Source organism: Sorex fumeus, unplaced genomic scaffold, assembly GCF_029834395.1.
Source record: "Sorex fumeus unplaced genomic scaffold, SorFum_2.1 ptg000131l, whole genome shotgun sequence".
In the NCBI taxonomy this organism is placed as follows: domain Eukaryota; kingdom Metazoa; phylum Chordata; class Mammalia; order Eulipotyphla; family Soricidae; genus Sorex; species Sorex fumeus.
The window spans coordinates 28795370-28822031 of record NW_026606188.1 but is presented as its reverse complement, the minus strand read 5'-3'; the positions used below and the strand labels follow the sequence as shown (position 1 = coordinate 28822031).

General features: G+C 34.8%; 1 protein-coding gene across 1 annotated transcript in view; it reads left to right on the top strand.

Moving 5' to 3' along the window:
* DPYD (dihydropyrimidine dehydrogenase) overlaps positions 1-26662 on the top strand; it is a 960132-nt gene that overhangs the window by 240495 nt on the left and 692975 nt on the right. Inside the window, exons 5-6 of the mRNA XM_056139087.1 lie at positions 5094-5255; positions 24382-24578. Coding sequence (XP_055995062.1) covers positions 5094-5255; positions 24382-24578 — 359 coding nt within the window. The remainder of the gene's footprint in view (positions 1-5093; positions 5256-24381; positions 24579-26662) is intronic.

Below are 26662 nucleotides of genomic sequence, written 5' to 3'. Positions count from 1 at the left end.
CCTCCGCCCTTCTCAGAGTGCCCGGCAAGCTATCGAGAGTATCTTGACCACGTGGCAAAGCTTGGCAAGCTCCTCATGACGTATTTGATATGCCAAACACAATAACAATAGGTCTCAAAATGGAAGACGTTACTGGGCCCGCTCAAGCAAATTGATGAACAACGGGAGGACAGTGACAGTGACAATGATTTGATAATGAATGTACTGAATCAGATATACATTAAATTAAGTAATAATAAGCAAAGCAGTATAGGTTTCAAAGTGTTTTCAGTGGATAAATGCAGTTAGTATGTAGAAAATAGGAAACAGAATTGATATTTGTAGGATAACATTGGTCTTTTCTTCCTAGCCAAGGGAGCGTGGGTTTATAGGATTACACTGATCACAGTGCTCATGAGGCATTCCTCAGTCTCCGTGTTCATTTGTACTCATACAGTTAACACATCATGAGGGCAGGGATTTTTGTGTGTTTTTTGTAGTATGTTCCAAATGTCCTGCGCCAATATTTAAAGACACATAGATAGTTTGTTGTGTGTGACTGGCAGTCATCTAGAGTTTTCTTAAGCTTAAATTCCCTACATGTGCTACTAGAGATGTTTTCTATTTAATTATTGTCTATTGTGAGTACATTCACCTTTTGATAGCTTAATCCAAAAATGTAAGTACTGTTAAGTCACCCTTCTCACATATGCAAACTGATTGAAGTTAGCCCAAGTATTTTTTAAATGAAACAGATTGGAGTTTATCTTGGAAGAATGCTTCCATCTGTGAAAACTGTCATTGGAAGAAGGAAGAACACTTTAAAATAAATTCACCAGCTGTATTGATAATCTTGTAGTGATATGAAGGACCAAATTTGATAGGACTATTTGTTAAATTAGTTGTACCATATGACAGAATAGCTGGATTATGGTTTTTTCATGTTTTTTGAGAAGGACTTACAAATCATTAAATTGTAGAAAAATGACACTAATGCAGTTGCGTGCTACAATTTTAAAATTTATAAAAAGAGTAAAAGCTTATTTTAAAATTAACTCATCAATGGCACATATTAACACTTTATAAAAAGTAGAAAATTGAATATCTCAAAATATGGCTAAATTAATAGGTTGAGAGTATTCAAAGCCTATATATTTGTGTTGATATGAATGTAACAGATATTTTAGACATTAGGGTCTTTTAGATATTTTGTTAAGGATTGAAATCCTTATGGTTTTGTGTTTATGAAAAAAACTGTGTGCTGAAATAAAGATATTTATTATTCTTACATAGACCTGCACGTTTATCTTCACATGATAAAGGACTGCGATGCTTGCAGCTGATTGAATAACTTGAAGTGGTTGTGTGTTTTCGAGGAGACTCCTGGGGTGTCTTTAAAGTGCTCTTCTAAATTTAAATTTTATAATCCTTACTTTTGGAAAGGTTGAAGAGCTCACAGAATAGGAGTCCAACCTCTTGTTTAGAAGGACTCAAGAAATCTTCCCACTTACTATCAGAGAAAAAAAAATTAGTATTGATCTTGAAGTTCTGAAGAGACGAGTTGAGGAGGTGTTCCATTTCAGATAGGCTTCTGAATGTCTTTGTCTCTGAGCACTCAGATTCTTACATTGTTTTTCCACCATTGCTTTAAAGTTATTTGTGAAAGGGAGATTACAAAGGTTACTTCTGAATCATTGCTGAATATTGACTCAGTTCTGTTTCAAAAATGTGCTTCTGTATTTTATAGAGAATAGGAACATTTTGTCTTTTAGGTATCATCATTGCATCTTTTCATAGTCTCAGCATTGTGGCTCTTCTTCTGATAATTTTTGTATCATATGCTCATTAATCCTCCAGGTAAATTTCTTCTATCGAGAAGCTTCTATTAAATACAAAATCTTTAAGTTGTCAGTCAAGTTCACCTAATGTGGTTCAATACCATTTTAAAGTATATCTTCTGATCAACTTTTATTGATTAAGCAAGTGAAGGCCACTTGCGAAAATTCCAAATCCTTCTTCCAATAAGTGTTCTAAACTTTGTTGAATGTTTACATGTATCAATTGTATGTCTCCTCTTTCCATCTCTCTCTCCTCTCTCAGTCCAGTCACCTCCAGATTAATCTTGACAGCAACCCATTAAATAAACACTGTAAGTACTGTTGGTCATCAATTTGCTCGAGCGGGCCCAGTAACATCTCCATTGTGAGACTTTGTTGTTACTGTGTTTGGCAAATTGAATATGTCACGGGTAGCTTGCCAAGCTTTGCCGTGTGGGTGAGATACTCTCGGTAGCTTGCTGGGCTCTTCAAGAGGGGCGGAGGAATCGAACTCGGGTCAGCCGGGCTGGCTGCATGCAAGGCAAACACCCTACAGCTGTGCTATCGCTCCAGCCATATATCAATCACCTTACTCTGAAATCTTTCTTATCCTCATGCCAAATCACCTTGATATCAGAGACCATATGTTTTTTTAGGGGTATTGGTAAAGGGTGTTGAGCACTATGTTGGTACACACCACCATCTATATACCAAGAGGGCTGGGCACACCACGACTGTGAAATTCAAGATTATTCTAAACAAATAATTGAAATGATCATAAATTAAAAGTAAAATATACACATATATCTATATAAAAATTTCTTTTAACATTACTTTTGCTTTGCTGGGAAATGAACCAGTATGTTATTCATGTAAGTAAAGTGCTTTAGTTTTGATCCATTATTCAAAGATCTCTATTAAAAACTCGTAGGACTGGAAAGATAGCTAAAAGGACTTGGCACCCATTTTGTAAGCTTGAGGCCTAGGTTTGATTCCTGATACTCATGGACTTCCTTGTGAGCACTACTGTGAGACTCCTGACACAGGGTCTCTAATAACCCACATCAGCATCACTAGGTGTGTCCCCAAAAATGAATTTTGAAAATATTACATAAAATGTAGAAGATTTTATTTAAGGAATTTCCAGTAATTCTTCTTTAACTAAAAATATTGCATCCTGTGTGTGTATGTGTGTATGTGTGTGTGTGTGTGTGTGTGTGTGTGTGTAAGTTATTAATTCTGTAGTCATGACCGTCTGTCAATGATTATGTGGTGAATAATAAGTTCTTGTCAATTTGACAGCAATAGCTTACATTGTGCGTGTGTATTGTTGTTGTGATTGTTGTTGTTTTGGGGCCACAGCCGGCATTGCTTAAGGTTTACTCCTGGCTCTGCCCTCATGGATCACTTCTGGCAACACTTGGGATCATATGGCTTGAAGAGGGTCAAACCTGGGTTGGAAGTGTGCAAAGCAAATGCCCTACTTGCTGTACTCTCTCTGATCCCAAGTGTGTGTTAATTTTTTATGTGTAATCTGTAACTCAGTTTGGCCTCATTGGATTATATTTTCATAAACATTTTAAAATTTTCAGATATCCCCAGATGTTATCTGCAATTGAGATTTCTTCCTCTGATTGTACAGTGTTTTTGTTTGCTTTGGTTTTAGTGGTGCCATGGTCAGCCCTACTCTGCCAGCAGTTCTGGCCTGAAGGTTTGGTGATCAGAGTTGTCACCAGAGCCATATCTAAGGTGCCTGGAGGACTAGACAGTGCTCTCAACCACTTGGCCTAATTCTCTGGCCCCTAAAGAGTTGTTTTTATAAAGTTATTATTCAGATAGTAATAATTATGCAACAGGAATTTTTAATCGATAAGTCTGCCAGTAAACATTTGTTAACAATTCACGCTGAATTTTCCTGAGTGATTCCTAAGATATTAAAGAGAAGGAAAAATTATGTATGACAATAACTGAGAATTTTCTTTCTAGAACTGTATAGCTATGTGTAGGTGCTGACTAAGAGGATCACTAGAATTAAGGAAGCAAACTGAGGGTGTTTGCTTAGGAATCAACCAATTAATTTTTAGTTAGTTCACTACACTTACTAAACGTATCATCCCAAACCAGAAAATAGAAAGCATCCAAAACCATTTAGATAAAATACATGGTAATACCTAAGTATTATTTAGATTTTTAGATGAAAGAACTGGTAGTTGATTCTGCTCTTGTTTTATATGTAAAAGATCAGACTATAAATTTCATCATAACTTACAGATTTGTTTAGAGATGCATATGATTTATTTTCAGTACAAAGTTAATTTTAAGCATTATGTTTCATTGCCCTCTAGTCTTTGTCTAGTTTTTGTAGCTAATCTTGCAATTTTACTAAAATATTACGTTATTAAGTTACATGTGTAGTTATCTACTTCTCAAGTGTGTCTTTCATAATGTATAAATTTTGTTGCAATGTTATTCACATCTCATACAGTATGCCAATGTAAAATGCAATCATTTTGTGTATATTTATGGGTTTATAAACCATACCACAATTAAATTAGGATATTTCTATCTTTCCCAAATGAAGTTTTCTATTAACAGACATTTTTTATTTGTTCTTGGATCGCCCGTTATACAGTTATAGGTAACTAAGTTTTGTATATTCTGGACATTTACTATGACCGAAATGATCATTTTTGGCTTTCTATAAATGGCTTTTTTTCACTTAGCACTATTTTAAATGTTCTGACAACATATATCATTATTCTTATTGTTGAATAACATACAATTATATGTTATGCTACCAGTTGTGTAGCCTTTCATAAATTATGTGAAGTTATATTATTTTTACATTGTAGTTGTTTGGAATAGTGTTCTTATAACCACTGGTATACAAAGGTTTGCATGGACATATGTTGTGAATTTTCTGTAGTATATGACAGAGAATGTATTTGTTAAGTCTTATGGTAACTGTTTTACCTTATGAGGAACTGTCAATCTATTTTCAAAACAGTTCCATTGTTTACATTCCTATTAAGCAGTATAGAGGTTTCCTGTTTAGAATCAAGTACCAGACCAGTTCCTATGTATAAATTATCAGCTTATATGGAAGTTACAGTGAGGTTTTGTATTAATAATTATTATAATTTGATTGATTTGATGATAAGACAACATTATAATATCTGAATCATTCATGCATGTTCCTCTTTAAACCCAGTTATCTAGGAGAAAAAGTTAGTTCTAATTTTAGTGTTTAGGGTACATTGTTGCATAATTGATGCTTACTTAAAATTGTTTTTGCAGAATTACTATGGAGCTGCTAAAATGATTTTTTCTGACAACCCACTCGGTCTGACTTGTGGAATGGTGTGCCCAACCTCTGATCTGTGCGTAGGTGGATGCAATTTATATGCCACTGAAGAGGGACCAATTAATATTGGAGGCCTACAGCAGTTTGCTACTGAGGTATGTAAGATACTGCATTGTTTTTCCGCCACGAAGCACAAAAATCTTAAACAAATTTAATCCTTGGTGCTTTGTTTATATCCAACATTTTTAGTGTAAGAGACAGCTGAATTGTCTCTTGTGCCATAAACAGTACATTGAAAAAGTTAGAAAAAAATAAATTTTACAAAATGATGTGTCAAATTCACTCAAAATTTGGCAAGTTATTAATATACTTGGACTAAAAGTTACATAAAGAGGGTATTCTCATAGCGTTTATTCAATAAATCACATTTCATTTGATGTTGGATTGTGACTAGAGAACCCATTATGAAAAAGCAATGTTGCTTAACTGATTTCTTTGTTTGAACCTTGCTCTAATCTTTAGATTAGCATAATGCATCTACATTATTTATTGATATTCTTTGAATACTAGAATGTAGAAAGTATTCACATACTCTAAAAATGAGTATTTGATGTTGTGATACTTTAGCATTAGATGTTCCAAATTTAACAGATATATATAATTTGTGTGCAATTTTACAATAAAATAAAGTGTTTTTCCCCCCACCCTTTCATAAATTTTGATCATGGTTTTCTCTTTTACGAACACTTCCTAAGTGACTTTGATTCCCTAGAACATCATATGTTCTTGGGGGTTTCCTATTTAGAGTCAAGTATCAGATCAGTTCCCATGTATCATTTAAATGATCAGCTTATATGAGCTTACAGTAAGATTTTGTAATCCTTGGAGTACAGTTGACTGGAAGGCCAAATTAAATACCTGTCAACACTGGATTTTTAGTTAATGACTTTCCTATCTGGTTTTGTCAACTTAAACACAACATATTCTTTCCTTTAAGGACCCTTACCATAATATCCCTCAAGCTTAAGTCTCACTCTGCTTTTAGTAATAAATCAGGGTTATTCCCTTCCTGCTTTCTGACAGGTTAATTCTAAGGAAAGACTCCTGGGAATGAGAAAATAGAAACAATTTGAGGTTGTGAGTTGTTGCAATAAATTCTTGGATTTAATTTCTTTTCTTACCAAATTCAAAATTGTTTTAGGCTTAGTTCAAGGTATGATCTTTACAACCTGAGAAAATCCTTACTTGATTGAGAAGATTCACTTGAATTATTCCACATCTTTCTTTAGGGACCCATTCCCTCTTCATTAAACCAGGCACGCTTGCAAGGATGTAGAAATTGAAGGTCAAGCAAAATATATATGGACTAATATGACCTTTATAAACAAAATGAGTTAAAATAATATTGTTAGTTTGTTGGTCACCTGGAAAAAAAGGAGAAGGGAATGGAGGGAGAAAGGTGAGAGAAAGGGAGAGAAAGAAAAAATGTAGTTTTCTGGAGAACGATCACATTCTTTTAAGGATGTTCCCACCACCCCTTTACAAAGCAATTTATTTAAGACTGTATATATTACAGTTACATTGAACATATTTTATTGAAACAAGGAGTTTAGAATAGGGATGCGTTTTTTTAATTCAATTATAGGTTTATATAACTGTGACCTCAAATATATCTATTAAATCATAAATAAAAGCCTCCCACTGGAACTGTGTAAAGAGCTTTCTATTCATTCTTTAAAAGTTGGTTTCAGTGGATAATTTATTTTAGAAAGTTTTACATTCCCCAAATCAAGGTATGGCTTGCTGAAATTTTTTTCACCTGTCAGGGTGGTTTGTAGCAAAGCTTGAGCAACAAATTAATTGCTCCTGTAAGACAAAAGTATGAAGTACAAAATACTAGAGAATGGTGGATATGGGTTTTTAAGTGAAAGTAGAACATGATGCAAATAACTTTATGTTTTGATTGTTTGATAAAGCAGTGATTGATTTTTGACCTTTAAAGAAATACAAATCTATTTTTCAAGCAAATTAAGCAAAGGTTAGGAAAGCAGAATAAAATAGTTTGTTATTTTTCAGAATTGTTTTTCCTATAATATATGTGATTTTAAAATATCAACTAGGTAGTGTTCTATTGTTAGATAAATCTATACCTTATACTTTTGCATTTGAACCTCGGCATGAAATCTGGAGGAACTGTAATAGAAAAGAAATAAATCACACAAAGGAATCACACAAATCACAGTAAAATCAGAAGACCAACTATTTTTTTTTCTTGTATTGTCATTATTATTCAGTCCTTTGCCTATCCCATATCTTCCCTGACCTTGCTTCAGACACTTTTGTTTGTGGGACAGAATTGGGGATGATTCTGATTCTCCCTACAAGGCAGTTTTTCCTAGTTCAATTATGTAAAACAATATTGCTTCAGTAAAAAGGTTGGAAATAATAGTTTGGTGTGGATTTACTTGTCAGTCTCATGAGGGCTTTAAAATTTCCTTACATATATATAACTCTTTGGTTTTTAATTTTAAAATGTGTTTATTGAGTAATATCTTATATACATTATATTTTATAGATTAACTAGACTCTTTGCTTTTAAAATTAAGCAGTTAATTTCTGGAAACAGAATAAAATGAGATTGGATAGTTCTCCCCATTTTCTAAAGTTTAGAAAATAGCTCTGAATAGATAAATAATGGTTTATCAAATAATTTTTCTTCTGCTGATATAAATGAGTTATAAAGGCAATTTAGAAAATTAAAATTTTCATTTCTGAGGCTTAAGATTAAATGTTAAAATAAATGTGATACATAGAATTGATTCTTATTGAGATTAAGAATTACTACCTTAATTATAAATGTTCAGGGTTATATTTTATTCTGAAGTTGGTACTAAACAGTAATTTTTTTCACAATAAGCATATGTTAAGATTATTTAATATCTACTACACACTATTTTAACATTTACTACATATTCTGTTTTGTCTGGCATATACTTTTTGTCACTATAATTTTAATTATCCTCCTTTACTTTCATTTAAGAATGACAATGCAAAAGAGAATTCCAAACTAAATAACCAGGTGACTCACTATCAAGAGAAATATCCTTTATATTTCAAAATATTATTCCTGTAGAAATTTACTATAGCTCCTTAGTTAATATTACTCAGTTTGTGTTCCACTATCATATAGTACTAATTTATTGTAATATCTTATTCTCTTTTATATATGTTACTTATATATGTTATAGGTATATATGTACTCATAACTTCAAGTTTAATTGAACAGTGCTTATAATGCAATGAACATACACTAATGCAATTCAGCTCACTAGGTATTATGGGAATACATTAAAGAATATTTTGCAATTGCTCAAATTATATCTATATTCATGTTTTATTTAGTTGCTACAATATGTAATTTAAAGAATTGTGAATGAAAAAGGAATAAGTTTGGTCAAGTTAGTGTATTTTAATAGGACAAATATGTCTCCCATAACTTTGTCTTAGACAATGAGACAAAAATTGAGCTTTAATTTTTATAATAATGAAAGCATTAAATAAAAGAATTAAATTTCTTCCATCTTACATGCCTATTAAAAAGTATAAAATTTTATTTTGTAATATTTATTTCATAATAAAATATTATTATTTTACTATAAAATAAGAATACTGTATATCTTTTTATAAATAATGTATTTTTGTGATTTATACCATCTATCAAATAGAAAACTTGAAACAAAAAAAACAGTTATGCCTCAAATTAAATGTGCATTTGTATATGTTTTGTGTATTATGCTGAGAAGTTTATAAATAAGATAATCAACTGACAGAGTTACTTTGAAATGTGAAGAAGGGCATTGTTCACATATTCTCATGCAGGAGATACAGATCAGCACTATACCAAACTGTTTGTGTGAACACAGAGTGTAATAAACTTACACTAGATAAGGGCTCAATTAATCAAACAAACATTGATTTAACATTGATTAGAACTAAGTTGTCTGTACACTGCACCTAAACTACAAGTCTAGGAAACATTTCAATTTCCCAGGAAATAATAAAAGCCATTCAATTTCATAATAAGATAAGCAGTCATATTAACATTCTTGGACCGAAAATCTAGTTTTCATCAATTTCTGTTACTTGGTTTCAGAGGTTATTAACTTTAAAGCAAAGGAAAGAATAAAAGTGGGGTGAAGGGAATGAAGAGATATTTGCACTGTACTTCAATACATTTTTTGTGATAGTTCACTTTGAAATGTTAAAAAATACAACCTTTAAGATTTGTAAACTAGAGACCATAGTTAGTATAGTGGGTAAAATGACTGCCTTCCATGTGACTCCTCCGGGTTTGATTTCTGCCTTTCTGTCTGGTGCCTGAGCCCACAAGGAGTAATTCCTGAGCACAATGTCAGGAGTATATTCAGAGCACTGCAGGTATGGCCCAGCTCCTTCCTCCCAAATTTGTAAACTAGGTAATATTTTTCCTATTTTATGCATGAACAAATTTAAGGATTAAAGTAACTGAAAATCATCGCTAACATAAAACAAATTTCTTTTGTCTTTTACAACATTTAATACTTCTTTTAAAATTTGATTAATGCTCAAAATAGATAGCACAGCGGGTAGGACGTATGCCTTGCTGACCCGGCTTTGATTCCTCCATCCCTCTCGGAGAGTCCAGCAAGCTTCCGAGTATATCTTGCCCGCACAACAAAGTCTGGCAAATTGATAAACAATGGGAGAACAGTGCTACAGTCCTCTTTGCATATTTAGTACAGAGAAAATCTAGGTCCACAATACAAAAATCTATCTTCTAATCTCTATGATTTCACCAATTTTTACTTGCTTGAATTAGTTATAAATCATTGATACAAATTCAGTGTAAATCCAAAATTTCATGTTCTACAAACTCTGGTAAACTCAAAATTTCATGCCCTGGGTTAACAACATTGTGCCTTGTTGGCTTAGCACAAATATGTTGCTTACCTCACAACACAAAACATAGTAAAGATGTCTGATGCCATGCACAAATGTGTATTCCACATGTATAACCTATTTATTTGTTTTATATTTCAAAGAAACTGAACTACATGATTACACCTATATAATTATGTGTTCATCATACATATATTGAATAGAAAAAAATCAGTATTGGTATTGTTACCATGATAAATATTGTTTTTGAGGATACAAATCTACCTGTTAATGGTTGATTTTTTTCCTTTATTGAAATCTTAATGCAGTGATTAATAGAAAGGAAGAATGTCTTCACAGATTTCATGAAATACATGACATTCCAAGAATCTGTAGTAAAATATTACAAATATTCCATCCTGACACAAAGATTGATAATAAAATTGTAGGAGTGGTTGAACTGCCAGATTATTTTCCTTGAAATATTTTACTTCATATCAAACCATACATTTTGTCTAAAGCTCTACATTTTTAAAAAAAGTAAGATATAGAGTTTGGGTAATATCTTTGACATTTACTGAAATTATATAGTTATAAAGATTATTTGCCATTAGTTTCTCTTCTGAATTTGCCTTTAAAAAGTACAACTATATATAGTCTTCTGGATCTTTTACACTTTAGAATGAAAAACATTTATAATTTTGAGTCTTTACGATGCTTGAAAATTTTAGAAACATATTATAAATGAATTATGGATTAAAGAGTATTGAAATAGAAGTCACAAAAAATAGACGTATATGACACCAGTTTTCATTGGCCATCTTTGAGATTCAGACAGGCATTTTTACATGAAAATAATGCCTGTTTTTTTACAACCAGAAACAGTTAACTCAAGGAGCTAGAAAGAGAACAAATGAGGAAGGGTGGATTTGTTGGTGGTGGGTTGGTAAATTCTAAAAGAATACAGAAATAATGATGGTCTACAAAAAATAGTTACTTTGAAAATAACATATTAATACTTTTCTGACTTATCATATAATGACTTATATCATGACTGCCTTTTAATTATTTCTCGTTATTTTGTAAATTTGCTTAGAGGTAGCCTACTGGCTCCATTGCTAATCATTTCTGCTATTTTTAGACAAATCAAATGAACACAGAACAACCACAAGAAGTTGATAAGATGTGAGAGGGCTTCTGAGCTTCATATGTCCATCTCTCTTTTGTCTCCATACGTTTGTTTCTCTGTTGGCAGTTTCAGTTTCTGTTCCAGTGTTGAACACAGACAAGAGGAGCTAACAAGGTTCTAGACAGTGTCTGGGTGCTGAGGATTTAGTGATGAACAAGATAGGAAAGAGAGTAGCCTTCAGGGAACTCATGCCTTGTATGAAAGAAAGACAGTTAAACCAGCAAATTACAGTGGAGTGCTGAGTACGAACAGAGAGACAGCAATATGGTAATCCAGTCGCTAGGAAACCTAATAGACAGCCTACCAGGAGGGGAGGTTGAGTTGAGAAAGTGAAATTTAAACTCATCCTGAAGGATGTTCAAGTGTAGCAAAGCCAAAGGCTGGGGTGGGCCTGTTGTATAGCAAGTTGTATAGCAAGAGCAGCTACTGAAGAAGACCAAGAGTTTGCAGTGCTGGTGTGAACCTGCCTATGATATTTGCTTAGTATAGCTGCTCATTACCAAAATTCAACCACCTCTAGTTTCAGACTATATACTTGAGGAGTTTAATTCATTTTCTTGCAGTATCAGATACACTGCATAGTTTCATGAAATAAAAACATTAACTCCACTGTTGCACTATCCTCTCATTGTTCATCAATTTGCTCGAGGGGGCACAAGTAACGTCTTCATTGTGTGACTTGTTGTTACTGTTTTTGCATATCGAATACGCCATAGGAAGCTTGCCAGGCTCTGCCATGCAGGCAGGATACTATCTGTAGCTTGCCAGGCTCTCCAAAAGGGATGGAGGAATTGAACCCAGTTTGATCAGGTGATAATAACAAATGTTCATTTTCATTGCCTATGGTATGAGTAGCTGTAACTAACTTTGAAGGTTATTAACTGTCACTATCACTGCCCTTCCATTGTTCATCGTTTTGCTCGAGCGGGCCCCAGTAACATCTCTATTGAGACACTTACTGTGTTTGGCATATTGAATACGTCACGGATAGCTTGCCAGGCTTTGCCATGCTGGCAAGATACTCTCAGTAGCTTGCTGGGCTTTCGAGATGGGCGGAGAAATCAAACATATGTCGGTCGGGTCGGCCGCATGCAAGGCAAACCCCCTACCCACTGTGCTATTGCTCCAGGCAGAGGTTATTAACACTTAGGATAAAATGATAGCAACCAGGAGAATGTCTTATAAGAGAAGGGGTATTAATCTCAAGAGATTGTCACTGATTCATCAATTGGAACTCTCAAAATTTTATTTTATTTGTAGTTGTGAAGGCCGTGCCCTGTGATACTGGGCTGGGCTGGATGGACAGTTTGGCTCCCAGAGGTGTTAAGAGAGGAGGGATGGAAAGCATGTGGCTCCAGGAATGAAAACCAGGACTTTACAGGTGCAAGACAAGGGCTTTGATGAGAGTTGATGAGAGTCACACCTTCAAATCCCTTTAAGCTTAGAAGGACATTTAGAGAGACATAATCGTCTTCTAGGAAGCATGTCATTTTTCAAATCAAAATCATGTAAATTATGCATTATCTTTTCTCCTTCTTGGGTTATTTATTTATTTATTTATTTATTGGTCACACACAGAAATGCACAGGCGTTATTCATGGCTCTGCATTCAGGAATCACTCCTGACAGTGTTCGGGAGACCATTTAGCATGGTGGGAATTGAACCCGGTTCGGCCTCCTACAAGGCAAACTCCCTACCTGCTGTGCTATAGCTCTAGCTCCTCTTAAGTTATTTTCTTTCATTGTCTCTAAGGACACTGCATCTAAAAATCAATGCTACATAAGACTGATTGCACACACAAATTTTTCTCTATTAAACCAGTTAACTACCCTCTTGTCCAGAAAAGTACTTACTGTAGTATTTATGATGTTTAACTAAAACTATTACAGAATACACTTATTTCATATTTCATGTTCACATCACGCCGTTTTCGACACTAGAGAAGAATTGTTCCTCAGAACATGCAATAAAAGAGGTGTCGGAGGTGTCTGTATTCTTGTCAACATGAACTTGGCCATGAACATTGATTCATTCAAATGCCAAACAATCTGAATCGGACATTTACACTTGAATAGATGTGGCTCACTGCTGGCAGTTTCTATCTTCGTTGTCTACGCACCAACATTCAATTATGATGAAGAAGAAATTGAGATATCCTACATGGAGCTGGAGAAGTTCTATAAAGAAGACCACACCTTCTACAAGATCATTGTCAGTGATTGTAATGCCAAGATAGGAACAAGAAGATCAGCCGAAGAACTTCACATCAGGACCCATGGCCTAGAATGGAATGAACAGTGTGGCAAACTGTCTGAGTTCATCATGTCGACCAAAACCATCCATGGTAACTCACAGTTCCAGAAGGCCGAATCTAAACGTTGGACATGGGAGTCTCCCGGTGGGCGGTTCCACAACAAAATAGACCACATCATATTCAAACAACAGTTTTGCCTTACCGATGTTGCTGTTGTCTCAAAATTCTAAACGGGATAGGACCATCGTCTCCTTATGCAAAATTCTGCTTCACAGAGCGGGGAGAAAGGGTGGAAAGTTTAAGAAGAGAACTCCCAGAATGACCACCAACTGGGAACTCTTTGGCACTATTGCTGCAACAGGGGAAGATGCCATTGTTGACAACATTGACAAGGAATACAATCGACTGGTTCAGCACCTCCATGATTGTGTGAGGAACGCCAAGAGAGAGTGACACACACACACACACACACAAACACACACACACACCTGTCTTCGAAAACTCTTGAGCTTATTTGCCAACGTGGTTTGGCACATGCCTCAGGCAACCGCAAGCAAACATCCAAGCTCGCAAAGCAGTGCAGAGATGCGATCAAGGAAGACATCAAAGAGAGAAGAGCAGAAGTGCTGGTAGATGCGGCAGAAGCCGGGAAAAGCATCCGTAACGCCTTCCTGTCCTTCGCCAACTATAGGACCAAGATGACTGCCCTCCAACGTCCCAATGGATCTATCACATCTTCCAGAAGGGCAATGGAGAAGATTATCCATGACTTCTACTCAGATCTCTTTGATAGCCATGTCCACCTGCTGACATACCAAATTCCGCAGGATGGATATGTTGTTCCCAATGTTCTCCCTTCCAAAATCCAACACACCATTTCCTTGGTTAAGAAATGAACAGCACCCAGCCCAGACAAGGTCACACCTGAACACCTGAAGAACCTGCCATCAGCACTCGTCAATATGCTGGCTCGACTCTTCACACACTACCTGTCTGAATGCAAGGTTCCGTCCCAATGGAAAACCAGCAGGACTGTACTACTGTACAAGAAGGGAGACATCCACAACATTGGCAATTATGGCCCAAACTGCCTATTTTCTGTCATTTACAAGCTTTTCATTGGAGTCATCCTCAATAGAATTGGCAGAACACTAGATGAAGAACAACCACGCGAGCAAGCCGGGTTCAAAAAGGATTCAGCAACATCGACCATATCCACACGATAACCAAGCTCATTGAGGTTTCTCGGGAGTTCAATATGCCGCTCTATCTAACGTTCATTGATTTAAAGAAGGCCTTTGATTCTGTTGAGACGGAAGTGGTCATTGACGCCCTAGCCAATCAGGGCATTCAAATTCAATACATCAGGATCCTCCATGAGCTCTATTACAGATTCACTACCAGGATTTCACCATTCTACAAAGAAGTGATCATTGATGTCAAGAGAGAGGTTCGGCAGGGTGATACCATTTCACCAAAACACTTCAGTGCCACCCTCGAGAACATCATGCGATGACTGGAATGGAAAGGAATGGGAGTGAAGGCACATGGTCGGCAACTATACCACCTCCGCTTTGCTGATGACATCGTTCTAATAACACTAAACATTAGCCAAGCAGCACAAATGCTGGCCAACTTCGACCGTGAGTATGGAAAGGTCAGATTACAGCTGAATCTCATGAAGACAGTGTTTACGGAAACAGCCTTGTTCCTGACGCTCCATTCGCTCTGAATGGAACGACCATCTCTGAACGCAACAGTTATGTTTACCTAGGTCGAGAAGTAAACATGATGAATGACCTGGTACCTGAGTTGTGCAGGAGGAAGAGAGCGGCTTGGAACGCCTTCAAGAGCGTCGAAAAAATAGCTAAGAGGACGAAGAACTTCCGGTTCCGGGCACATCTCTTCAATTCCACTGTTCTTCCTGCATTATTAACATACGCCTCAGAGAACAAGGCCCTATGCAAACAGGATGAGAACGCTATTTGGGTCTCCCAAAGAGGAATTGAAATAGCTATGCTTAGTTATCACGTTTCACTCAAATGAGAGAAAGAATCCAGAGTTCCAACCTCCATGGACAATCAAGAATCAGGGACGCTGTCTCATTTGCCAAGGTGTCAAAAATCAGATGGGCTGGACACGTAATAAGATTTGGAAACGACCGCTGGACTAGAGCTGTTACCAACTGGATTCCACGGGATGTCAAAAGACCACGTGGCCGCCCACCTACCAGATGGTCAGACTTCTTCATCAAGATCCTGAAAGATCAGTTTGAGGCTCTTTGTGTTCCTAGAACGAACAGATGCCATTGGGCTACACTAGCACGTGACAGGGACAAATGGAGGCGTTATTGGTGCCCGCTCCAGCAAATCGATGATTAACGGGAAGTCAAGTGATCAAGTGATGTTGACAATATATCACACTGTTGATTTCAGTAATAAAAGAAGAAAAAATCTTTGAAGTTACCCATGCATTAATAATTTTGACAACTGAATTTTTACTATAGCACAGTTTGTTTTTCCTTAATTTCTGATACCTATTAAACACAATTCCCATTTTTGTGTTCATTGTTTAGTTGTTGTGAGGAAATTTTTCAGGTGGGTAGCCCAAGAATTTTCTATCAAAGGATGAGTATAGTGAGCAATACGTCCACAGCATTTCCTTTGACTTCTTTCATAAAGGACATTACAGAGAAAATTACATAGAAGCATTTTCTAGAAGGCATGTAATTTGAGGTAACTTATTTCATGATGCACAAATAGCAGTGTTTTTCATCCAGTCATTCAAAAGGTAACCAGGCTGTCATACTGCTAATCAAGTCACTCAAAGAAACTGAAACCCAATGTATTATTTTTATTAAGATTTCTTTTATCTGTGCCGGTGAATAATAATTCTTTAGAAGCTGTGTCTTATTCTAAACTGAATAGGTAAATGCTTTAAAAATATGAAGCTCTTATGCAGAATAATTTTCTTGTTATAATTTATCCTTCAACTAATATATATATATTTAAATTTCTAAGAATGTTTTGTCATGATTTCTTCATAGTTTAGTTTTGTTAGTATTTGGTTAATAAGACAAAACCAAAGGATAATAAGACCCACCAAACATCTGTAATAATTTTATTATGTTCCATCACAAAATTCAAGGAGGATTAAAATAGTAAACATCTGCCCTCAAATTAGAATTGATAGTTATTCTCGTATTTGTTGTATTATGCCTGTACTTATTTAAAAGGTATTATATAATGATTGGAATATTATAATGGTTCTGTCTCTAGAATGTGAGAAAGCTTAGGGAAAATCCCATGGACCCTCTGGTTTTCAGCCTATTCATTTTTAAAATCAGGATAATCTCTCTCTTGCCTCAAAATAATGTAAAATTTTGGAGAAAATGCCCAAAAAAAGCTAATTTGGTGTGATGAAAGAAATGCACCATCTAGATGAATGAAAGGTTGGAAATAACAGGATGATTATGCAAAGAAATCTATTTTAAAATGATCCTTGGGTAGAATATTCACTTACAAATAATCATCCTTTCAAATCACTAAGGAAGAACTGTGTTTTCTTGGTGACTGCTGTTAATTTGCTATAGCCTAACCTTGGAGTCCAGGAATTCTTGAATTCATCAAAATTGGTTGGGTGCTCACTATCTGGTAGTATTTTGTTGTGTTCTGGGATTACTGATAGGAGGGAAATTATCACTGATTAGCTCTGTAGGGAAGGTCATAGTGTAAACTATTTTATTAAGTTGAAAAAAGAATGAAAAGCTAGCAAAGTACTTAGTAGATATTCAGTACTTGGTTATTGGTAGGGAAACATAATTTGAACAATAGTAAGCTAAGTAATAAGCTTTCAGCTAGTTTCTTCAGGGCTAGCTCAAGGCCTTTTTCAGTTTTACAGCAGTGTACTTAATATGTTGTAGGGGTCTGTAATTGTGTATAATGTGATATTACTGCAAAGAAAACTCACCTTAAGATCTTTTAAGTAAAACAGCTTTGATAGAGAAATCAGCAAATGGATATAGATATGGGCTTAGAATATATTTTGATTGGTAACAAGATCATAAACTCCTATTAATGAAGTTAAACACCTTGATTTCTCGGGTAAAAAAATTATATGTCAGGAAGCAAGAAGATAAGTGTTTTCAAGAGTTTAATGAACAATTATAAATATAATTTATTAAATATAATCACCAATTTAGTTGGTAATAGATTGACTTATATATGAATTTTATACAGAAAAGATAAGTTCATGTAATACATTTTTGGTTGATTCTTCACTATTAAAACGTGTGTGTTGCAACCGGTGCTGGCGTGGATGTGGCGAGAAAGGGACCCTCCTTCACTGCTGGTGGGAATGCCAAATGGTCCAACCCTTTTGGAAAACAGTATGGACGATTCTCAAAAATTTAGAATTTGAGCTCCCAGTTGACCCAGCAATACCACTCCTGGGAATATATCCCAGAGAGGCAAAAAAGTACAGTTGAAGTGACATCTGCTCTTTGTTCATTGCAGCACTCTTTACAATAGCCAGAATCTGGTAAACACCCGAGTGCCCGAGAACAGATGTCTGGTTAAAGAAAATTTGGTACATTTACAAAATGGAGTACTATGTAGCTATCAGAAAAGATGAAGTCATGAAATTTACATACAAGTGGTACTACATGGAAAGTATCATGTTAAGTGAAATGAGTCAGAAAGAGCGGGGTAGACACAGAAAGATTGCATTTATCTGGGGAACGTAAAGTAACATAATGGGAGACTAACACCCAGGAGTGGCTGAGACTAGTACCAGGAATTTTGCTCCAAGACTTGGAGGCCAGCCCCTCTTAATATGTGAACTAATCAATTTCCTTTCTTTGAAATAGAAACAATAATTGTTTTCATGCAATAGGTCTCTTGAAGACTAAATGAGAAATAAAGACTCAGCACCAAGTCTGGCATGTAGTATATACTTAGTAAATATCAATGTTTTCTTTATTGTGGGGAAATATATATTAGGCATGCCTTTCATGCAGCTTTAGGTATTTGAAGTCCCTTCCTCACATTGATTGAACTACTTGTTTAGAATATTACTTAGAAAAAGATAGCATCTTAGAAAACTAATCAGTAGACTGACAGCTGAAGTTTGTGTAAAATAAAGGAATCTTTTCTATATAATGAGTTGTTTTGGATTAAGGTTTTGTTTTATTTTGGGACAACAACAATAGTCCAAGAAAATGTACTAGAAAATATTCTTTTGGTAATTGAAATAATTACCAAACATAGCTTTGATATGCTCTTTTAAAAATTAAAACTTTATATATTATATATACATATATTTCCTTATATATGTTTTTTGGCAGTTCTCAGGGTGTGTTTCAGGTTCTGTGCTCAGGATCACTTCTGATGAGACTCAGTGGAACATATGGGATGCCAAAAATCAAACCTAGGTTAGCTGTGTGTGTAAGCCCTAACTGCTGTAGTATTTCTCCAGCCCACAAATATACAGTTTATATATGTCTTATTCTAATTGGTTATCAGATCTTAACTTTGCATTATACTATAAACTTTTCAACCTGTTTAATTTTTAATAAACTGCTTTAGACTCTCTTCTACTATTAGATATCAGTGATAAAAAATTCTTTAAACCATCATATTTTCTGCTTCTCATGTTTGTTAAAATAAACTTAATTTATGAATGATAGTAAATTTTAAATTTATGAAGTTAAGGTTTTTATTAGTAAAATATGTTGAGCACTCAACTGAATATGAAAGAAATTAAAATTATTAATCCTTAAATTAGCTGTAATGTTCCCTGATCATTTTAAATACATAATTTACATACTAATTTGTAAAATGTTTGTGCAGTCTTACTTTGAGAAAAACATGAGATGTTGCAAGTACATTGTATTAATGGTTGTGTAAAATAGTTCATTTACTTAAAATTAGAATTTGGTTATTTTTAGGAATCTTTTGAAAGAAATAAAATGTAATGTGTGTGTTATTCTAAAATAATATGAGAAAAAATAGCTTGGTTGCATATGAAGTAGTACTTATATATCTAAATGTGTAAAACACTGCAATTAAATTACTATATACCTATTTAAGACTCTTTGTTAACATACACATCACCTCTTATAAAGTCATACCAGAAATGAAAATATTCGTTCACAGGTAATGTTTGCTTTTGAGAATATTGTGGTCTCAGGAAAGAAACATAAATAAACCCACAAATATGATAAAGTATTGCTATAAAATGACAAAATGCCATTTATAATTATTATTTAGCTCACAGGGCTGAAGCGATAGCACAGCAGTAGAGCATTTGCCTTGTGTGCGGCTGGCATGGCCGAGCCAGGTTTGATTTCCCTACCCCCCACCCCCAGAATCTGGAAAGCTGCTGAGAGTATCTCACCCGCAAGGCAAAGCCTGGCAAGCTACCCTGAAGTATCCGAGATGCCAAACACAGTAACAACAAGTCTCACAATGGAGACGTTACTGGGCCCGAGAGAGCAAATTGATGAACAATGGGGAGGATAGTGCTAAAAGTGCTATTTAGCTCATACTGACACATTAGAACTTGTAAATCTTGTTGATTAGCCCTTTTGTAACTTTTGGTTTTGTTTTGTTTTGTGCCATACATGACTAGGCTGTGTGCAAGGCAAATGCCCTCCCTATTGTACACTCGCTCTGGCCTCAACACTTCTATACTTTTAAATTCTAATCCTTTATATTTTTAGACAGTTTGGCATGTATTATAGATCATTTGGTTAAGTATGTGAAAGAATTTCAAAAAGACATCATTGCCTTCCAATCCCAGTCCTTATTGCCAAGAATGCCTTTTAATCTCTTGATTTAGCTTGAGTTCTCATAAGAGAAAAATTTACTCCTTTGTCCTATTGTATATAATATTCTTCTGGGTTGCTTATTAATAAACAATAATAAATTTTAATACATATTTATTAGTTAAATATGAGCGATAAGATGCCAATGGGCTACACTAGCCCACGACAGGGACAAATGGACGAATGTTACTGGCGCTTGCTCATGCAAATCTATGATCAATGGGATGACAAGTGATACAAGGGACAACATGAATTTATGTAAAGACCACTTCTATTGATAGTCAAATTTTGGAGACCTTGAGACTATGTGGATTTTTTTTTCTACTTTCAGTTGTCAATTTTTAAACTGACAGATTTTGAAGTCATAATTTGTTATTTAATAGAAAATTTACTTCATTTATATTTCTTATATTGGTTCATATGTAGATATTTATATTCTGGTTTTCAGCTCCCCACTCTTTGACCAACTATTTACTTAATTTTATTCTTATATAGTTTCTTTTGTATTAGTAAAGCGTGTCTTAAATTCTATTCTCCACCCTATCAACAACTAATCTCGCTAATCTTTTAATAATCTTTTACTAATTAGTGTGGACTGGAGTGATAACACAGTGGGTAGGGCATTTTCTTTGTATGCGGCTGACCGGGGTTTGATTTTTCTGTCCCTCTCGGAGAGCCTGGCAAGCTACTGAGAGTATCCTGCCCACACGGCAGAGCCTGGCAAGCTACCCATGTCATATTTGATTTGCCAAAAATAGTAACAACAAGTCTCTCAATGGAGATGTTACTAGTGCCCACTCCAGCAAATTGATGAAAAATGGGAAGACAGTGCTATTAGTTAGTGTAGACATACACCCACACTCTGAACTAATTACAGGGAAATGAAGATTGGTAATTTCAACATTTCTAGTGTTGACCCCAAATTAATTAAGATCTGGATTTTTTTTTTATGAATTCAAAGAAAAATCACACTTTGCGCTTGGATTGGAAGAATTAAAAGAATGTTTCCCTAATCTTCTCTCAGAAGAAATTTGTATCAAGTTTGAACCCTTGACTGTAAATCTTTCGTTATAGTTACAAAGATGTTAGCATATGCCTCAGAGGACTAGAACACAGGAAATATATTGACCTCCTTGGTACCCACCAGTCTGCCTTGCCCTAAAATGTTTCTTCTTGCTTCTTTTGCTATATAAAGTTACTCCTGTGAGCACTCAGGGAATACGGCTTTCTTGAATGTGAATTTACCATCCTCCATCCTGCTGGTTTGTAGCTAATAAAGGTCTTTCTCTATCAGCAACCTTGTCTCTGGATTTATTGTACTCCTCAAGCCACAGTGGAACTGGACTGTTACAATTCTATTATGATCTAATACACTTGCCTTCAATTGAACTTCTCAGGCTTTTATTGCTTAGTCCACTTTTCTCCTACCTTAAACTCCATGTAACATTACTTTCTACCATTTCTATTATGTTCTACCACATGTTTATAATTTCAGTTTTCTGTATTTCTTCCTGGACGGCCTTCTTTTATTTTTTTGAAGACACCAAAAGTTTCTGTAAAACTGCCTTAAATAGTCTTTGTTATCTATTTTAAAACTCTTTTTAATAAATTATCTCTGTAAATGTCTATTTCACTTTCATATTTGAAAGATATTTTCCTTCTAAATAAAATTTTAGGTGAATATGTTCTTTCATTGCTCAGAAAGTATCATTTCTTTGTCTTATGACTTCCATCATTTCTTTTCTGTGGAAAGCTGTCAGAAATTTTTGTTAGTTGTTGACAGTAGCAAGTCTTTTTTTCTTTGATTATTTTCAGTCATTTTTTTCTTACTTTAGTTCATGGCAATTTTACTGTGATGTGCATAAATATAGGTTTCTTTGTACATACCTTATTTAATGTTTTAGAACTTCTTGAATCTGTACTTTGATGCTATTCATTAGTTTAGAGAATTTCTCTTCAAATATCACTCCTGTCTTATCCTGTGTCCTCTTATGTTAGATTCTGATTGTGCTGATTACATATATTCTATTATGGTATTTCTTTTTGGTATTATCCCAAAAAGGGATATTTTTGATCTCCTCTGTTCTTTTATATTTTTCCCTATTTTCTTTCCATGCTTCTGATCCTACTTCATTTCACCACTCTTCATTTACTCTCTTTTCTAATCTTTCATTGAATATATCTATTTAGTTTTGAATTCTAAGTATGCTCTTAATTTTATCTTATAAAATTATTCTTGCAAAAATTTCCCTGTTCAAACCCAGAGGCCCATAAAACTTATTTTTTAGTTTTGAAATATATTCATTAGAACTATTTTAGTTTCTGATAACTACATTGACTAGAAAATCTACACACTTTCTATTTTCTGTTCTTTGCTTATAGTAATTGATAGATCTTAATTTCTTATCAAAAGCAAGGCATTCTATATGAAACATTTTTAGAGACTATGTTAGAGCTACATCTTGCTCAGGTCTACTCTAGCATTTAAGATACAGTTCAGTGAAAAGTAATGATCTTCGTTCAGATTCATGGTTGAATTTGATTTAGGACTGTGACTGCCTTTACTGTGTTTGCTACACATGTGTAGGGTAGCTCAAAATAAATCCCAGCACTATGCTGATGTGTACTAGGACTTCTTTTTGGGTTTTTATTTGTTTTGGCTTTGATTTGGTTTTGGAGCCTCAGCCAGCTGTGTTCAGAGATTACTCTGTCTCAGCACTCTGGGTCATCTTTGGGGACCATATGGGGTGCTGGAAATTGAATCTAGGTCTGGCGTTCTACCTTCTGTACTATCTCTCAGGCCCCTATCTTTTTATTTTCTTATTATTGTGGTTACAGGGGATGCAAGATTGTTTATGTTTATACCTTTTGTGGTACTAAGTTAAGTCCTACCCAAAGCTTTTTTTTTTTTTCTCAAAGTGGCTGATACTGCCCCAGTGTGATAGGCAGAGGTTGGCAGTGGAACAATTGTCGCTGTGGGTGGGTGTGAACAGGCTAGCAGTAGTGGTCTCAGGGTAGTGGTCTCAGGGTACAATTAGAGATACGTTCTATTTGTTGCTATGAAGAAGGTAGATTTCCAAGGCACAAGTAGGGACCTGAAAAATACTGAATACTTATTGTGGAAGGGTGCAGATAGGCCAGGGGAACATCTGGATTAAAGTTTTAGGCTGCAGAAACCTTCCCTACACCTGAGATTTTTAGTTTTGATTCTTAATCTTCTGCTCTACCCAGTTTACGCATTTAGCTCACTTTCTGTACTTCCTTTTGTTTTCTAGATTCTGGCCTTTTATAATCCCCAGGCCCTCTGTTTATCTAATTCTACAAGACTCTTAAGTCTCTCCTTGCAGTCTCCTCTGAACTGTTTTTTGTCTTCATCCCTCTCTTAAGAATTCGCCGATTCCTTTAGGATAAAAGTAACTTTTGAACTGTCCACTCATTTCCCTGTTGATTCTTTTTCTCTGTCACTTTGTTTCCTCTATTCTGCTATACTTCATTAGCTTTCTAGTGCCTTAAACAGAATTTTTACGTCACTCTTCAAAAACTAATCAATCATAGTTATAAGCCAACATAAACGTCACTGTCTGCTATGGGCCAGGCTAAAGGCTAAACTGGTAGGGCAGGGGCAGTATGTTTTCAGAGTCCCTAAAATAAATTGTACACATGCCATATATACATATATATGTATATGTGTATATATGTATATGTATGTTTATCATGTTCACCAACTGAGGAATTAATATTATAACATGAAAATGTGATTTATAAAAACACTTGTTGCTGAGTGTTTATGTCAGAGGCATATTAACTGTGTTTGAGGAAAAACACTTCAACTGTCCTAAACATGGGTTAAAGAAAATGAGTCTTAGAATGCTTCTCTAGGAGGTGTGACCCTAGAAATGAATTTCAAAGAATTTCAAGCATAATTTGTTCCTTGTTTGACTCAATTTACCTTCTAAGTGTACCATCTTAATTACCAAAATATATGCTGCTTATTTCAATATAAAACACTGATGCCTTTCATAGATTAAAAAATACATTTGGTAAAATAAAAGTTATTTTGAATTATTTAACCATGGCTATTGATTTTTCTACAGGTATTCAAAGCAATGAATATCCCGCAGATCAGAAATCCATCACTGCCTCCCCCAGAAAAAATGCCTGAAGCTTATTCCACAAAGATTGCTCTTTTTGGTGCAGGACCAGCAAGTATCAGTTGTGCGTCTTTTTTGGCTCGATTAGGCTACTCTGACATCACTATATTTGAAAAACAAGAATATGCTGGTGGTTTAAGGTAATGCCTATGTTCATCTCATGTTCAAAGAATCAAAAATTATAAGGAAAAGCAATGATAAATACAATTAGTTCATAATCATATAGTAATATCAGACTGACCTAGTATTTAAATATTCCTTTCTAAATGTTTAGATTTTAATTTTATTATTAATTTTCCATCTCATTTTATTTGAGCAGCTTTTAGTTAAAAATTCCTCATTCTAGACCTGAGATTTTAAGAAAAATCTAAGCAAAATATTTCAGGGGTCAATCATAAAACAAATGATTTCATCACTGTAAATATGTTGTTCAATGGAGATCTATAAAAATTATGAAAATTAGAAATAGGATGAACTTAGCTCCCTGAAATATTGGATGATTCAACTGTAGTTTATGCAGACACGTTTTCTGAGTGCATCTTCTCAGGTTATAACCTGAGGTTTTGCATTTGACTAAACTATTGATAATCTGCTAACATGCTTTATTTTAATGCACATTTATGCAGCATTTATATCCTACTTTTTTTTTTCACTATTTGTCAGGGTTTTTACTATAAACCTGTTTTCATTCATAGACTTTTTTTACTTAAAGATTCATACATTACAGTGCAAAATGTTCACATTATATCAGTGACTTTCAGGTATCCATGCCACTTTAAAATGGGTGTAGTTATTATTATTTAAATATGTGGAATGATACAATGAACATACATTATATTTATGACGATAAGAACATAAGTTGAGTATATGCTCCTTAAAAATCTGATTAAAGTTGAGAAAAAATTTGTGTGGTATTTTATAATATTGGAAGTTTATTGTTGTCCCCACTGATTGTGTTCTCCTGCTTTAGAAAAATGACACACTATAAAATAGGACCACTTGACATTTCTGTTGCTGGAACTAGCTTTTAAGCTTTGAGGACCACAGAAATATGCTTTAAGCAACATATAATCACCAAGATACATTCAGTCAGCTTTTGACTAAATTTTATGCTCTTAAAAATATTTTATGGCTCTTGTGTAAACAGATATAAGTATATGTATAAATTTCAAGATTGTTCAGATAACAATATGTGAAACCCAAAACCACCTACCATTAGTATAAAAGGATTTCTATTCTCAAATAGAAATATCACCTAATAGAAATACACACCTAAAAGTATATAATGCATAAGCCAATTGTAAAAAAAAAATCATTATTTTTCTGTATTGATGTTTCACCACTAGGAGTAGCGCATATAGTCAGTTTTCTGGAAACTAACATACTATATTCTTTTGCTGGAGTGACTTAGCATTATAGTGCACAGTGTTTGAGGGCTCTCCCAGCTCTGAGCTTTTCAGTCTCTCCTGGCAGCTTTTTGGGGGGATTGTGCAGTACCAGGAATCAGTCGTGCCACCTTCCCCCCGGTCACGTGCAAAGCCTGAACTCAGCCCATTATGCTGTCTCTGACTAAGAAGATATTTTTTTCTTTTTTGATTTTGGGCTACATATGACTATGTTCAGGGCTAGCTATCCCTGGCTCTGTACTCAAGGATCTCTCCTGATGTGACTTGGGGGACCATATGGGATATCGGGTATTGAACCCAGATGAGCTGTGTGCAAGGCAAGCACCCTACCCACTGTACTATTACCCTGGCCCTGACACTATATTTTCTTAAAGGAAATTTAGCACAGCTTGGTTAATTAGGAAACATAACTTACAGGAAGCATATGGGTAAGCACTATGCCATTTTAAATTAGATATATTAGTTAAAATCATAAATGACCATGGGATCAGATTACAGGGGTTAAAGCATTTGTCTGGATGTGGCTGACCTTGGTTAGATCCCTGGCATGACATATAGTGTCCCATGCAAAACCAGGAGTAAGTCATGAGCACGTTCAGGTGTGGCCCCCAAACACATATGTATTTGTGAGTATGAGTTTATATGCATATATATGCATATAACCACACATGGATGCACACACTCACACACATATATAAGTGTATATATAAATATATATATATATGTATGAACTTAGAATTTGTGTATCTTAGTAGTATCACTTAATCACTTATCACTTAATCCCCGTGATTCATCGATTTATTCAAGCGGGTGCCAGT